We start from the raw sequence: 16931 nt of genomic DNA on the forward strand, positions 1-16931 counted from the left end.
TTAGAATGTGTGAAAATGCAGGAAATTACATATAAGAAATACAACATTTTCGGGGGGAAAACCCCCAGACCCCCTGCCAAAATGAACTGTCCCATATTTAATTAATGAAGTCAAGGAAATTTTGCATAGGATTATCAGTATTGCATTGCTTTCTACATATTCAACACATTTAAAACGTGATAGTACTGAACACTAATCCTCTGCTTTACGTTTCTTATTCTTTTTTTTTGCGATGATGTTACTAATGCGGCCCGCTTGAGGTCCACATGGGTTGTATGCGGCCCCCGGACCAAAATGAGTTTGACACCCCTGCTCTAGTCTAAACAATGGTGGCGCTGTGGCTCTCATGCACCCCTCAACTTATAAGAGCTAAATGCCTATGGGGGATACTTACACCTGGATCTTTCCCCAACTCTACCCTATTTCTAATATCACCTCATTGGGTTTTTTCGCAACGCGTCTTCTACTCCCGAGATCATTTCCCAACTCCACCCCATCTCTTACATCCAAAATGCTCTAGTCCAGCGGTTCCCAAACTTTTACCCCCGTGCATCCCCTTTTACATTCCAATGTGTTTCGCGCACCCCCTATGCGAATGTTGCACAACCGCACATTTTGGGCAATCCTCATTTCCAATCGACCTGGCATTTTTTTCTGCCATCATTACAATGGAACTTGTTGCATGACAAGTCTAGGAGATACAGATGGCTCCTTCCAGCATACAATTCATCAAACAATTAAAACTACCTGACGTTCATTAATTTTAACTTTGATGTCGTATAATTCCTTAACGACTTAAGCTATGACTACGAAACTTGGTGACTTTTCCTAACATTTTGTTGGCTACAGTTTAGTACCAAAAGATTATGTTTATCATTTTTGTCGTTGCCATGGCAACAGTTTTCTGACAGGTATGTCTGACCAAAAATCACTAATCTAAGTCTCATTATTGTTTCTTTTTCATATTTTTTTGTTATTTCCATTAGCTTCAGACAACTTTGTGAACATTGAAGTAGTATGAAGCATATAATCATTAAAAATTAAGTGCATTACCTAAATTTGATGGAAAATACATTATGGCGAGATTTTGGCCATTATAATCAGATGATGTCATAATGACGTCATAATACCAGATAATGACACAAAAATGATGTCATTCATAGATGTCCATAGATAGATCATCTCCCCAAAGTTTGGTGGTCATACCGTATTCCGTTCATGAGTTATGAGGGGGGTGGGGGGGGGGGGGGTGGGGTCAAAAGAGCCCCCCCCCAGGACCAGGAATGCCAAAAAAGCCCAGTCTGAATAGGGTTAAGTCATTTCCCAACTCTACCCCATGATCCATCTCTAATATCCACTCTCCCTGGGTCATTTTCCAACCCAAATCTATGTCTTCCACTGTCACTCTTTCACTGCCATGCATTTTAACACTAAAGCAATAAAATAAATCTGAACAAAGATTCATTTTAAAATGAAGAGATAACATAGCCTATACTATCTTTTAACTTTGATAATGTGTGTTCTAACCTCTGAGACTTCTACTTGGTAGACATCTTGCTCAAAAACAGGTGTGTGATCATTTATGTCAGTCAGTGGTAGGGTTCGAGGGTTCTGGATCTAACAAGAGAGAAAATAACAATCAGTTGTTACAATCACTTTATATTCTACACAGGAGGATTATATGCTAACTTACAATCATAATTGCTAATAACTTGCTATAACTTACCCCAGTATTTGCGCATGTGATGTAGTAGGAAAGGAGTCCGTTATTCTTAAGCAACCATAAAAAAACAAGATGTCATATACATGTAGAACCAAGGTCTAATTTTGGTCTCTCAACCATAAATGAAGTGATCAACATTGAACTTATCTCTGTTGTAAATTGCCATGAAATGTAATGTGGAATTATGTGGCCGTTGTGGTAGGAGAACTGATTTTAGTATTTAGGCCCTATACGTAGGCGTAAATGAATATTTGCATTTGTATAAAATGTACACATCAGGTTAAAGTTCATAAAGGTTGGAGCAGGCGTCACCCAACAGTTTTTCTCTTCTTCACATCAGGTTAAACAATATCTGCGTCTAAAATTCCTCCAGTTGTTATGGAATGACATGGCTCCTTGATCTTCTACCAATGTTGAGACTGATTGTAAATTCCAAGCAGTGTGTTTGTGCGTAATAAGCTATAATCCATCAAGTGGAGTTGCATTTCTGTGAACCTAAAACACATTTTTTGTTGAATTATAACTATAATTATAAGGGTATAATCTCAACTACCCTGTTAACAGTAGCATGTTACTGCCTTGCAGATGGGCTTGCCGACAGGCCTAGTCACTCTTTGCTGAAAACACTGAACTACAATACATCATAACATCATTACAATGACAATGCAATGGGCATTACCATTTTGGTGACAATAAGGTCATAACAGAGGACCTGAGTTGAGGGGTTAAAGATAGAGGCAGCCTTACCTCTTTAAGTGCCTCCGCATCAAGGACTTTTGTGGTCATCACTGTTACAAATGGAGATCTAACTGGAGCAAGGGCCAGGAAAGAGGCGCAGACAGGACATGAGGGAGACTCGAGGATCAGATCTGCGCCCTCTGGCCGTTCAAACATTTCAATTGTGCCTGAAATAGTTACATAACAAGGCTTTCAAACTTGTTAGGGAATGCCACTGGACACCCCTAATCACTTAGTGAGATGCAAACTTTTGAAAACAAATGTTTAAGGTGTTCTTTAAGAGCATAGTGGGACATGGCCATTGTAAAGCCAATTGAGACACAATCTATATTAGCCAATTAACAGAGACAGAAGCAAGAAACAAAAAAACGAGGGGGACTCTAAAACATTGCAGACAACCCAAAAAAGGGGCTTAATGTTAAAAATAATGCTGTTGCCCTTTCAAAACAATGACTTGATTGAGTTAAGATGACTCAACAATCATTTTATTTAAAGTGTAAAAGGCAGCAAATATGTTTTGTTAATGCAATTGACATGTGTGACCTTACTGTTAAACTTAACAGGAATAGGCCTACTATTACTATTGTACATACAATTCATTTAGACAAACACGTTCATTATTTACCCTCATATCCCTCAGGAATTGCAGGGAATCCCACCAGCTGGGGTGTTTCACAGTCAACATTTGTCACTGAAAGAACAGAAAGCCAATATGATATAAGCCAATATGAACAGAAAGTCATTATGATATACCGTAGGCCTACAAACAGTTATTCAATTCAGTTCACTAAACAAGTTCAGATGTAAATGCCTTGATTAGTGTAATTTGACTATTGATAATTACTAGCAAGCAGTTGAACTTTTCAGTGAACAATTGAACAGTTCCAGCCAAACTAAGAATGTTCACTGGTAACACTTTATACTAATGGATGCATAAAAAGCACTATAAAGACTTACTATAAACTATAACTATAACTATACATAATTTACTACTAATAACTAAACCTTAGCAAATGTTTTTATTATGTACTGAATGTATATTCATGCTTTATGAAATATTTACAAATGATATGTTCAAGATTTTACAAACCTTTTAACAGAGTATTTTTTATTCATTTACCAAAAAAGTAAATGTTTGATAAATAAAAATATTAACATAACATTTACAACTCATTTACAAACATTTCTTAATGTTTTGTTCATAAATAGTTCATTATTTATTAAGTCTTTATAATGCGTTTTTGCATCCATTATTATAAAGTGTTACCGGTTCACTGAAATCAGAATGACTAGGAAATAGAAAAACAGATCATCAGAAATGTTCTTAAGCACCGGAAGTCTTCTAATATTATAAAATAGTTTAAGAATAAGGGCATTTTCACAAATAGTCCCCTTTAAGTGAACCAAACTCAGTGAAAAGTAAACTGATAGCAAAAGGACTCAGTACTGTTTTTGTTCATAGTGTGTACAGTATTAGTTAGTGTATTAGTATAGCGCGTGGCCTAGTGGTTAGAGAGTTGGTCTTTCAATCTAGGGGTTGCAGGTTTGAATCCCCCTTGACCTCTCCCTACATCTCCATCCATAGCTTAAGTGCCCTTGAGCAAGGCACCTAACCCCACATTGATCCAGGGACTGTAAACAATTCCCTTAAAAGAAAAAAATAACTGCAAGTCTCTTTGAATAAATGAAAGTGTCAGCTAAATGCAATGTAATGTGATATAACGCCTCTTTCTGGTCCCGTTACTGGCTTATGGGATGTCAGTGCTCTTTTTGATTGCACCTGGTTCTCTAAAGCTCTCCTTGGGTCCTTTTCACACCAGAAAATGATGTCCTCCGCCCTTTGAATGAAATACAAAATTCTGTATCAGTTATACATTTCCTTTAAATGTAGGCCTTTATTTACCTGCAACATGGCTTGGTAGGTCCTGTGTGAGCCCATCTCCCCATAGCGAGACAGTCACGACACAGTAGGCAAATAGCACAAATCTTTGTCTACGTTCCATTACATCCTTGAGTGGTCCCCCAAAATGGAAGCGCCAAATCGTGGTAGAGAGCTACTTAAAAAATGTCAAAAACCCATGTCCACATCTCCGATCTTCTACAGTACCATTCCAGTCCCTGAACAAGAAGCAGGTAGAAGACGTGTGGGGGGAAATCACCTGAGATAACTTAACTTATCACATGAGACAATTAGGCAGTCCAGAGGTCGGCCACACACACAGAGTAGTTACAATATGCGCCCTTGCCTCCTCCTCTTGTGCTTGTTTCCTCGTACCTGGAAGTAATATGTCATGATGACATCACTGACAGCATTATATTTCAATATCTTGCAAAAGCTCAATTGTAAAGTCTTTTTCTCATTTGCAATTGGGATGGTGAATGAAAAACAGTCCCTCAAAAGTTGTTGTGGCTAGGCTGACAGCTGGGAAACTTTATGGTTTTCTCCACGGAGGAGGGGCCAGGAGGTGGGGCGAGGCCGCAAGCACAAGTGGAGGACACAAGGTCGCATATTGTAGCGCACTCACGTTCACTCAGGTCTCTGGGTTAAGAGGAGCAGTGCTTACTTACAGTATGTCTGACAGAGGTACATATGATGAGGAGGAAACACGAATGACAACACTGTTAAAAAAAAAAAATCACAAGATTCCCACCTGCCCCAGAATCTCAAGTTATTTTAAATCCTCATTGTAGGTTGTGTGAAGTTGTGAATTGCAGCTTTGAGTTCAAAGCTCCACACAACTTACAATAAAGATTTAAATTAAACTTGTGACTTCAAGTTAAACCATGCAGTTTTATTTACAGTGTGAAGCAGAAATAATTAAATCTATTAGTTATTATAGTCAAGTATAATACAATGGGTGTAAAATCATGGGCAGCAGTAGTTGTTAAAGCAATATACTGGGAACAAGTCTGTGTTCACAAAATGATGGGCCTACATACTTTAGGTCAGTTTCCATACTTTAGGTCAGTGCCCTACAGTTTCCTCAAAAGAAACAGTCAGTGAGTGAGTGAGTGAGTGTGTGCGTTTATTGTCTACTGTTTGTACTCAATTTTGTTTTCTTTTCTGTTTTGGTACAGTAGGACCCCCTCGAAAATGAGATGGCACATCTCAAGGGGCTATCCTTGTAACAAATAAATAAATAATAAAAAAAGCCCATTGTGAACTAAATTGGTTGTGACGCAGCAACTGCAACTGGAAGGTTCGAGTCCTAATGTGTCATTGAGCAAGATACCAAATTGGCAGGGTGGTTCCCAGGGTAGTCACCAGCATGGCAGTCACTGCCACCGATGTGTGAAAGGGTGAATGGGAGGCATACATTGTGAAGCACTTTGAATGTAAAGTAAGTAAGTAAAGCCAACACTCAAACTGCGTCTCATTATTTATTTATATTACTACCATGTCCAAAAAGCAAACACGTTTTGGCTATCAAGCCTTCATCAGTGCGCGGTACCACGCACTCATGAAGGCTTGATAGCCGAAACGCGTTTGCTTTTTGGACATGGTGGTAATATAAATAAATAATGAGACGCAGTTTGTGAGTGCGGATTTTTCTTCCTTAAGTTGATCCATTTTATCGCGCACCCAAAGACTTTCGTTTTTCCAAGAAGTTGAGCGCGTCCTTTGCCTAAACAGTAAGTAAAGCCCACCTGAGGAACTCCAACTCCCATTGTCATTGTGACACAGCACACCAGTGCACACTGAACACAACAAAATTGCATTTATGCCTCACTGGTGCAAAGGGGTCAGCCCCCAATGTCGCCCCAAGGAGCCCCAATGTCATCAAAGTAGTACAGTAGCATGTTGTACAGGCCTTAAGTATGTGAAAGTATTTGTTTGACCCTAAGAAACCTAATCACTCTTTATGGCCACTGATTTGTCAGAATGGATGGATATTTCAGAGCCGGACTAAAAGACCAGGCCATTAGACTTTTGAATTTGCAGGACTGCTAAGGAACATTACTGCCTAAAATGTTTGAAATGGATTACATTGAAATCATTGATAATTAAACATAGAGTGTTACTTAGTTCAATATACGTCTGGATGGAGAGTACGCATCTCATGTTAATTTAATTAAAATTCACATTGAATAGAATGATATAAATATTCATTCTTGCCTAACTATCAGAATTTTCCTCAACAATCAAACGTAACAAATGTAGAAACAGTACCAGAGCTCAGTGATATAGCAGCCTTTAAAAAATAAAAAATAAAACCTGTTGCAAATGGATCACGCAGGAATGCCAGTAAACAACACTAGTTATGACATGATTGTTTTATTAGTTTATGTTTTTTCCGTGGTTCATCCAAAGGTCAGTGACTTTTCGGGCACAATCTGATATGCCATCTGATACTGTAGGTGTGACTTATCCCAATGAGGAAATACAGTAATTCCCGCCATTATAATCAGACAGGGCCGGTTCTAGTCGATAAGGTGCCCAAGAAGGGCATCCCCTTTCTTTTTGTGGATTTAGAAATACATTGGCATCTGTAATTTCACATCTGATCCAAGGACAGCTGATGTAGTTCCAATGTACACTGCGTGCCCATGAGTAATCAACTTTAAGTGCAAGGTTTTATTTCAAATGATGTTCCGATTCTGTAAAACTTTTGGGCATAACCAGTTGCCCCGAGTCATTTCACCTCATCTCTCTATGGCTACTGCTGGCTCAGTAATCAAGCATGGCATATGTATTATTCGTCAGTGCACACACGCATGCACAGTAAATGGAAATGAATGTTAATGTTCCAGTAGGTTTCACTGGGCACCAGGCCCGTCACTAGGTTTGAGAGACAGGGGGGGCTTAGCCCCAGAGGAAGAAAATGCGCGCATATCGCGCGCCGAAATTTTTTCAGCTCACCTGCTAAGGTTTTGTCTATGAATTCATTATTTTAAGAGCAAAGAAATCCTGCACACTGTCCATTCCACCAACAAACTTTAATACATTGTTTCGGTCATCCGACCTTCTTCATGTTGTATTAAAGTTTGTTGGTGGAATGGACAGTATGCAGGATTTCTTTACACTTGAATGACAACCCCACTGGGATAATATCCTAAGCGTCTTCTTGAACAATTATTTTAAGAGCACCATACCAATTTTTAAACACTAGTTACAGTGTTTTTTTTTAATTCACATTTTAATGAACATTCCTTATATGTAAGCTAAACAAAACATTTCAAAATGTTTCAACTGATGAATATTATGTACGGAAGTTAAAATGATTAGATAAAAATGCCGAGAGCATTCTAAAGCCCCTAGCACTTAAAACTGCATTGATATTCATTCATTATGTGTAACAAGAATCTTAGTATGTTCATAGGCTACATTTACATTCACCGGCCACTTAATTAGGAACACCTCTCTAATGGTGGGTTGAACCCCCTTTTGCCTTCAGAACTACCTGAACTGCCTGCAACAATACTCGGGTAGGCTGTGACATTCCAACAAAGATAAATTGGTACTAATTGGCCCAAATTGTGCTAAGAAAGTATCTTTATGTCATTATATCCCCAGCCTGAGACGTTGATTTAAGGCAGGGTTGACCCATGTTTTCATGTTGTTGACGCAAATTCTGACCATTCCACCAGTAGATGTCAAGACTCATCAGACCAGGCAACATTTTTCCGATCTTCTAGTATCATTTATGGTGAGCCTGTCCAAATTGTTGCTTCATTTCCCTGTTCTTAGCTGACAGGAGTGGCACCAAATGTGGTTTTCTGCTGCTATATAGCCCATTTTCCTCAAGATTTGATGTGCTGTGTAATCAGGGATTCTCTTATGCCATACCTCGGTTGTAATGAGTGGTTATTTGACTTAAATGTTGCCTTTGTATCAGCTCAAACCAGTCTGGCCATTTTCCTCTGACCGCTGTCATCAACAAGGCATTTTTTGCCCACAGAATCGCTGCTCACTGCATTTTTTTTCTTTTTCGTACCATGCTTTGTAAACCCTTGAGATGGTTGTGTGTGAAAATCCCCGTAGATCAGTATTTTCTGAAATACTCAAATCAAGCCCTTTCGGCTTGACAGTCATGCCATGTTCAAAGTCATCTAAATAACCTTTCTTCCCCATTTTGATGCTCGGTTCCAATTGCATCACATCATCTCGACCATGTCTGCACAAATGCATTGAGTTGCCACCATGTGATATGCTGATCAGAAATTTGCCTAAAATGAGCAGTTGTAACAGGTGTTCCTAATGTAGTGGCCGGTGAGTGTATGTGTATGTGTAGACTTTTGTACAGAACATTGTCCATTAATTAAATTGATGGGTTTATAATGTAGTAACCTCACATTCTGTAAACATTTGAGATGCCTTATATAAACACTGATGGTTGCTATGCGAGTTACACTGAAATGGTGCCGTGTTATTCCGTGACCTTTGTTTTCCACCAATAGAGAGGGCTATTATTGCTTTATGGGGGAGATACCAGCACCACAGAGACTCTGTCAGGAATCGCACGGCACTTCCTTCTGAGGCCGCATGAATCCAAGAGCACTGCTTTCGTCAAACAAATGTTGAAAAATGTTGTTCTTGATGGCTATTTTGAAATCTATCTACTATCTATCAAAGCACTTTGTCATGGCTTTTCGTCTTCTTTTTACCTGCAGTGTTCTTTGTACGGATATAGAGAGGGCTTGTAAAGAAAGGGGAAAAGACATGCTTATTGCTTGCTGCGCTTGGACTATTTTGCTACAGGGGCAGATTGTGCAAACATTCAAGATATCTTCTAGTACTTATACAAATACATTTGCAATGTAGCCAGAGTTGTAATGTAGTAGGATTTGGATTTTTTGAAATATTTTATTTGCTGGGTCAAGGTTAGGCTTTGCAGCTATGCCTTTCCTTTAAATTAGAATAGCACTGTTTTTTTTTTTTTTTTCAACCATGGCATACGTTAAACCCTGTTTTGCATTGTCATTTTATACAGACACACTTGTGAAAAATATGGCTTGGGTTATTTTACATTGATTTATATAGCTAAGAGTTTAAAGAATGGGCAAACATTTTGGTTCATGCACCAAAAGTTGAGCAACCAAAACAGCATCATTCCCCAAGCCTAATCCTAAATCTTTAACATGTTCCTTTAAAATCTTTCACACGTTAAGACAGTGTTATACCGTATGTCACAGTACACCCCTGACATTTTTGCAGATTTGTAAATATATATTTTCATAGGACAACATTAAAGAAAATTCATTTTGACACAATGATTAGTGGCCTGTTAACAACATATAGGCCTATAACCATTTCATTTTGTTGTTCACTCACAAAAAAACATATCTAAATACAGCCATTAACGTGTGAACATGTAGCCACAAAAGTGAGTACACCCCACTGCCCTACAAAGGCAAAGAGCAGTAGGTCTAAGTGAATTTTTTTATTTTTTATTTTTATCGAAAGTGCACGGTCAGCTCTTCAATCTGTTAACATTTCATGTTGATCTGTAAACAGTTTCATGTAAATATTTGAGATTTTAATTTGCATTGTGTATTTAAAAGTATGGTAACACCAAGCCATAGTGCAATAGTGTTTTTGTTGCAGTTTGCCTATTCTTTTACTGCCGCTTGCCTTGGTTTCAGTCATATGCTGCTGTCTGCCTTGGTTCACCTTGCCATTGCCTTTGTTATTATATTTTTTGAAAAATGGCTTCTTGTAGTTGGTAGTTTGCAGTAGGGTAGTGTTGGTAGTTTGCAGTGTGTGTCATGATTATGTTAGTCATGATTAATAATGCAAATGAGTGGGTTTACACTTTTTATGCAGAGCCAAACAACACCCTTAGAAATGCTAATCGCGATTGCTAATAACTCACTCTAACTGCTAACCAATACACTTTCTTTACACTCCCAAGCAGCACAAACTTAGAAATCCCATACAGATTTTTTTTTTTTGCATGATTGCATGTTTGCATGTTTACAAGGATTAGGGAACAAAATGATCAAAGAACAAAGAAGATGCTAATCACGATTGCTAACTGCTAAGTGTAGCTACTGTTAAGGGAGTGTTTGAAGTACGACACGACACGACATGTAGCGAGCACTCGAATGCCGAGCTCCAGCCTTTATTGATTATATAAACCAACATTGCCCCCTGCGGGCATAACAGGAGATAGCTGGGAGCTATCTCTACATCTCCCTTTCTTAATTGTACCGAACACAGGAAGTCTCAATAAACAACATTACATAGCTGTCTGAAGTCACCACGCTAACTGTGATATGTGAATACCTGTAGAACTAACCAAGTTAAAGAGCATCTACTGTAAACAAAGGACATGTGAACATGTCTGAACTAAACATGTGATTGCCTACGTCTCTCCTTTCCCCCCTCAGATTTAAACACAGAGGATCACATCATATAGGCCAGTCGGCATATCGTCCTTTTTTTTTTTTTTCTCCACATTGTGTGTGTGTGTGTGTGTGTGTGTGTGTGTGTGTGTGTGTGTGTGTGTGTGTGTGTGTGTGTGACTTGCCACCTTAAGTATCAGGGCCAGGGTAGACTACCTGGCCCTGTCATGGGGGAAACTCCGGGTTTATTCTGCCCGTATGAGTATCCACCCGATTAAGTTAGACTGGTCTCAAAGTCCTGCAGATGTATTGGGGGCTCCCGTTGCCTTTCCGGATACCGACGGGGTTCTGGTGGAGGTAGCGCTGCCTCAGCAGGATCGGCGGCCGGTGGGACATCAGGCAGGGCAGGGTTAGAGGAATTAGGTGGGGTTTGGTCGGCGGAGCCCTTGCTGGTCTGCTGAGCAACCGTGAGGTCCCGCCTGTTCCTCCTCACCATACGGCCCTCTACGTCCACGTAGTAGGACCGTGGTGTGTCAGCCTCTCGTTGTACAGTACCTTTGGAGTTACAGTCCCGGACCCAGACACTGTCACCTGGGTTGAGAGGTGGCAGTGCTTTGGCCCTATGGCGGGTGTCAAAGTGTGTTTTTTGTTTCAGCTTAGACTGCTGGTCTTGCGTTGTGAATGCTGAGAGGTCAGGCCAGCCTGGCCGGAGGAGCGATGGATGGGCGGGTACTGGCGTGCGGAGGCGGCGACCCTGCAGGAGCTCAGAGGGGCTGTACCCACCAGCGAGAGGAGTGGAGCGGTAGGCCAGGAGTGCCATGTACGGGTCTGATGACTTCTTGAAGAGCTGCTTGACGGTTTGAACAGCCCTTTCAGCAGCCCCATTACTCTGTGGATAGAGCGGGCTAGATGTCACATGGGTGAAGTCCCAGGTCTTTGAAAAAAGACGGAAGGTGTCTGACGAAAATTGCGGCCCATTGTCGCTGATCAAGGTAACTGGGACACCGTTGCGTGCGAACCACGACTTCATTCGTTCGACGACTGCAGATGAGGTGGTGGACTGCATCTTGGCTACCTCAATGAACCGTGAATAGTAGTCGAACATGACGAGGTAAGTAGAGTCATCTAAATGACAGAGGTCAGCCCCTACTTTTTGCCAGGGGCCTTCGGGTGTGTTCCCGGGGAGGAGAGGCTCAGGAGGTTGCCGTCTGTTCTGTGTGCATATCTGGCATTGTTCTACGATCTGCTGTAGCCGTCTGCTGAGTCCCGGCCACCAGACAGATGTTTTGGCCCTCTCTCTGCATTTGGTGATGCCTTGATGGCCTGCGTGAATTTTGGTAAGGATGTCCTCCTGCATCGAGGTCGGGATGACCAAGCGCGTGCCCTTAAGCAGTAGACCCTGGGCTATGGTGAGGTCAGCTGCGACATCCCAGTATGCTCTCAGTGCACTGTCATGTTTGGCATTGTCAGGCCAGCCTTTTTGGCAGTGGAGGGCCACCTGTCTGAGTACTTCATCCGCGTGTTGAGCTTGTTTGAGCTCTATAAGTCTCTTTTCATTGATGGGTAGTGATGAGACAACTGAATGTACAAACGCTTCAATCACCTGTTCTTGTGCACGGGCTTCTGGGGGCTGTGAAGCAGGCACCGGGGCTCTTGATAGTGTGTCTGCTGTGGCCAGACTCTTTCCTGGCACATGTGTGAGGGAGAAACTGAACCACATGAGTCTCATCCGAAACCGCAGAATGCGGGGTGACAGTTCATCAAGCTGTTTGGTCACCAGGAGGGCTAGGAGGGGCTTGTGGTCAGTTTCAACTTGAAATTTCATTCCCAGCAGGAAGTCTTTGAAGCGCTCACACGCCCACGTTATAGCCAGTGCCTCTTTTTCGATTTGTGCATAACGCTGTTCCGTGGTCGTGAGAGCGCGTGAGATGTATGACACCGGGCGCCAGTCTGCGTCTCCTCGCCGCTGGAGGAGGACCGCCCCCAGGCCATAAGAGGACGCATCGGCAGAGACTTTGGTTTCACAGCTGGAGTCATACAAAGCCAGGCCAGGTGGGGTGGACAGCTCTTTTTTAATGTCCATGAATGCTTGGTGCTGTTGCGGGCCCCAGAACCAGGAAGAGTCCTTACTCAGGAGGTCTCTGAGGGGCTTTGACTTTTCCGCGAGGTGAGGGAGATATTTCCCCAGATGTGTGACCAGGCCCATGAAGCGCCTGACTTCCGTGACATTCTTTGGCTCTGCCATATGAGTGAGTGCTCTGACTTTGTCGGGATCTGCTCTAACCCCCTCTTCATCGACAATCTGGCCTAGAAACTTCATTTGCCTCTTGGAGAACTCACATTTTGTGTTCAGTGTGAGCCCTGCACGATGGAGACGCTCGAGTACAGCCATGAGGCGTGAATCATGTTGTGCCTGTGTAGCCCCAAACACAAGGACATCATCCATGTGGCACAGGGTCCCCTCTAAACCCTCCAGGAGTTGGGACATGCGCCGCTGGAAGTGTTCCGGGGCTGAACTTATTCCAAAGGGCAATCTCCTGTAGCAGAAACGGCCGAATGGGGTTATGAACGTCGTCAGGAGCATTGAGTCCTCTGCAAGTGGGATTTGCCAAAATCCTGACTGTGCATCGAGCTTTGTGAAGATTTTGGCGTCCTTCAGCTGTCCCAGTGTAGATTCGACACAGGGGAGGATGTGGAGTTCTCGCTGGACGTTTTCATTCAGCATGGTGAGGTCCACGCATATCCTCACTCTGCCATCTGGTTTAGGCACGACCACCATGCCTGCGCACCAGGCTGTGGGCTCCTCGACTCGTGTGATGATGCCTAACTCTTCCATTCGACTGAGTTCATCCTTCACTTTGGACATGAGAGGGAGGGAGACCCGTCTAGGGGTGGATAGGGCGAAGGGTGTTGCATTTGGCTTGAGGGATATGTGATACTCCCCCTCCAGGCAGCCAATACCCTTGAAGAGGGTGGGGAAGCGCTGTTTCACTTCTTGTTCGAGGTTGTGAGAGGCATTGTCGAGTGAGTCTATTCTTGTCACTAGGCCAAGGGCTGAAATGGCAGGGCGGCCTAGTAAGGCCATTCTGAGGCCCCTAATGACATACACGTTCTGCTGTGTGGATTTCTCTCCTGACACTAAGGTGGCTGGAAACCCTGCCTCGTATGTCTAGCGGGATGCGGCTAGGGCCCTGAAGCATTTTATCTGACTTCCCCAGGGGTGGCGGCGCCTGGAGGCCCAGATACACGGATTCCGGGATCACAGTCACATCGGCCCCCGTGTCAATTTTAAATACAGTGTTGCGACCACACAGATTGATATGGGCTACCCTTGGTTGCTCCTCATTGTCCGTTACTGTGCTGAGGAATGCAACATCTTCAACATCCCCTGCACCTGCGTTATCTCCCTGGATCTCAGCTGTGACTGCTGGAGTGGACCGACAAACGCCTGCAAAGTGTCCCTGCTTCCCACAGTTCCTACATATGGCATCTTTAGCTGGGCATGCCTGTCTATTGTGGGAGCTTTTGCCACACCAGCCACAATTTTTGTGTTGCATCTGTGGTCTTACTGCAGTTGGGGTGCGGGGCATTGAAGTGGTGGGTGGTCGGTTACTGTATTTTTTCATTGTGACGGCCTCCAGTGACTGTGCAGAGGTTGTCTCTCCTTTGAGGAGGATTTGCTGTTTTTTCACATTTTCGTGTGTAAGACACTTTTGTTTTGCTGTGTCCAGGGTGAGTTTCTCATCCATCTGTAGCTTCTCTGACAATGCCTGATCCCGCAGGCCAACTACCAATCTATCTCTGATAATCTCGTCACGTATAGCACCATACTCGCAGTGTTGGATGAGATCGTACAGTGCTTTTATGAAGCTGTCGACAGATTCGCCACTCTCCTGCACTCTTTTGTGAAATCTGGCACGTTCAAATATCAGGTTGCGTTTGGGAATGAAGTGGTTGGTAAGTTCAGTTTTTACCGTATCAAAGTTTTTAAGTTGGGCTGCGGTGAGATCCCTACAGCGGACGATGGATTCCGCCTCCGGTCCCATGGCATACAGTAGGGTGTTCACTTGCTTTGCCTGCGACTGTTTATCCAGACCTGAAGCATGTCGGAACCGCTCAAATCTACTGAGCCAAAGTGGCCACTCTTCTGGGCGGGAGGTGTCAAACTCGGACGGAGGGGAGATTTGAAAGAACGCCTGCTGATCAGTCATGTCGGCTGTCGATGTATCCTTTCTACGTTTCCGCGGCAGTTTGTAGGATAGGTGAGTAGGCCTACCGTAACTTCGGGGCTAATGCTAACTTCTGGTTGAGGTAAGCATACAGGTGCCGTTAGCTATGTTTCACAGAATGATGTATCGATAGAACTATCAAACCTTGAGGCGAAACGATGCTGTTTCTGACACCGGTAACTTAATAGTACCCATTCGTATGCTTGACGGTCTGGTTATTGGCGTGGATCTTGTCGTAAGAGACCAATTCTGACACCATGTTAAGGGAGTGTTTGAAGTACGACACGACACGACATGTAGCGAGCACTCGAATGCCGAGCTCCAGCCTTTATTGATTATATAAACCAACATTGCCCCCTGCGGGCATAACAGGAGATAGCTGGGAGCTATCTCTACTGCTACCATAGCTTTTTCTTGAAAGTGTGCCTTTATTAGCAGTAAGCATCTGTAAAATACACATTTGTTCCATTGCTTAGGCATAAAGGAACATTTTTACATCAAAATATTGTGAGTGCCCACTGATTTTCCCATAAAAAGAGTGATTATGGTCATCATACTGCAATATCTTATTGTATGCTTGTGTAATTTTAAGCTGTAATACAACGGCAAACTGCAGTAGGCCTATAGCCTATAACAGTGTTTCCCAACCTTTTTTGCCCAGCGTACCCCCTAAGCCATTTTGTCCTATGATAAGTACCCCTCTCACTCATGCTCTATATACCAATGTGACTATACTCCATATATTTGTTATTATTAAATTTTTCTGCGTACCCCCTGAGGTATGCCCGCGTACCCCTAGTGGTACACGTACCCCTGGTTGGGAAACACTGGCCTATAAAATTGCAAAATTTTGCGAAAATGTAAAAAAATATATGGGTGGTGTTCACCTCACTTTAATCTATCTAATAATACATTTTGCTGTTAAAAATGATTTACATTTTTTTGCTTAGTGTAAAGAAAACACAAAAAGCTGATTTTCTCAGTTTGGGGTTTTTGCACTTTTGCCTTTGTAGGGCAGTCCAGGTTAAAATCCAGTAGAGAAGGGACCGTGATGGCTCGAATCGTCTCGAAATGAAAAGGGATTAAAAGGCAGGTCACTGTTGTGCATTTCGACCTTTCTTTTTTTTGAACTTTTACATTTTGAGTCTGCACCTGGTTTAAATATTTGATGTGAGATTTGAATGAAATTCTATTGAGAGTATCATGGAGAGTATCATGATCTGCTTCAGTAGTCACAGTGCAGGTTGACATGCATGTTTCTTTTAGGTGTAATTCAGATTTCCATTGTTGACGAGTCGACGACATTCATGCATCCCCAGAGCCAGCGTTTCGTTGCCCAACCACAAAAAATGGACAATAACGTGAATGCACCACGAAAATTAAAGTTATTTTTTTCGTGGATCCTTCACGAAATTACAGAGATACGGTTGGCAAGTGTGTATGATCCAAACGCTATGCCCGTGTTCATCATGTTACTTTTTTTTGATGGAGTGCGTGAAATATTGCTGCAAATGGTAGCTAATATTCCAATGTAAACGTAGGCCTATCCAAATGACAATGGAGTGCACTGTTTATTTCCGAGAAGTAAGAATGGCGTGGTGCTTGAAATTAGATCGCCAATGTTTCACACTGAGCCTGTGTTGCGCCGTTCCCAGATATCCCAGGTGTAAAACACTGATTGCAGGGAGGTGGTTATCCTAATATTTATGACTAAACTAGCCAGCACGCGCTGTCAAGCAATGTGTGAAACTCGCTCTTGAACAATCTGGCTTTGGACAGCCAAGTGAAGTTCAGATTTTCTCTTTTGCCTGTCTGCGTAATCTAACCGAGGCCATTCCATGTAGCCTACGATGTACGTTATCTCGCCCGCACGCTATAGGCTATTAGTGACATTAAAAGAAAGAAAGAAAGAAAGAAAGAAACAGGGATAAAATGTATCCCAACTCGCGGGCACC

At 42.5% G+C, this 16931-nt stretch overlaps 1 protein-coding gene across 3 annotated transcripts in view; it reads left to right on the top strand.

Moving 5' to 3' along the window:
• LOC134464095 (cytosolic phospholipase A2 gamma-like) overlaps positions 1 to 16931 on the top strand; it is a 56731-nt gene that overhangs the window by 33991 nt on the left and 5809 nt on the right. The window contains exon 10 of one of the 3 annotated variants that reach the window (XM_063217580.1): positions 15990 to 16122. The exons of the other annotated variants lie outside the window; for them this stretch is intronic. Within the exon in view, the coding sequence (XP_063073650.1) occupies positions 15990 to 16051 (62 nt within the window). The 3' untranslated portion in view covers positions 16052 to 16122. Of the gene's footprint in view, positions 1 to 15989; positions 16123 to 16931 lie in introns of those variants that run through there. 3 annotated transcript variants of the gene reach the window in all.

Source organism: Engraulis encrasicolus, chromosome 1 (genome assembly GCF_034702125.1).
Source record: "Engraulis encrasicolus isolate BLACKSEA-1 chromosome 1, IST_EnEncr_1.0, whole genome shotgun sequence".
In the NCBI taxonomy this organism is placed as follows: Eukaryota; Metazoa; Chordata; class Actinopteri; order Clupeiformes; family Engraulidae; genus Engraulis; species Engraulis encrasicolus.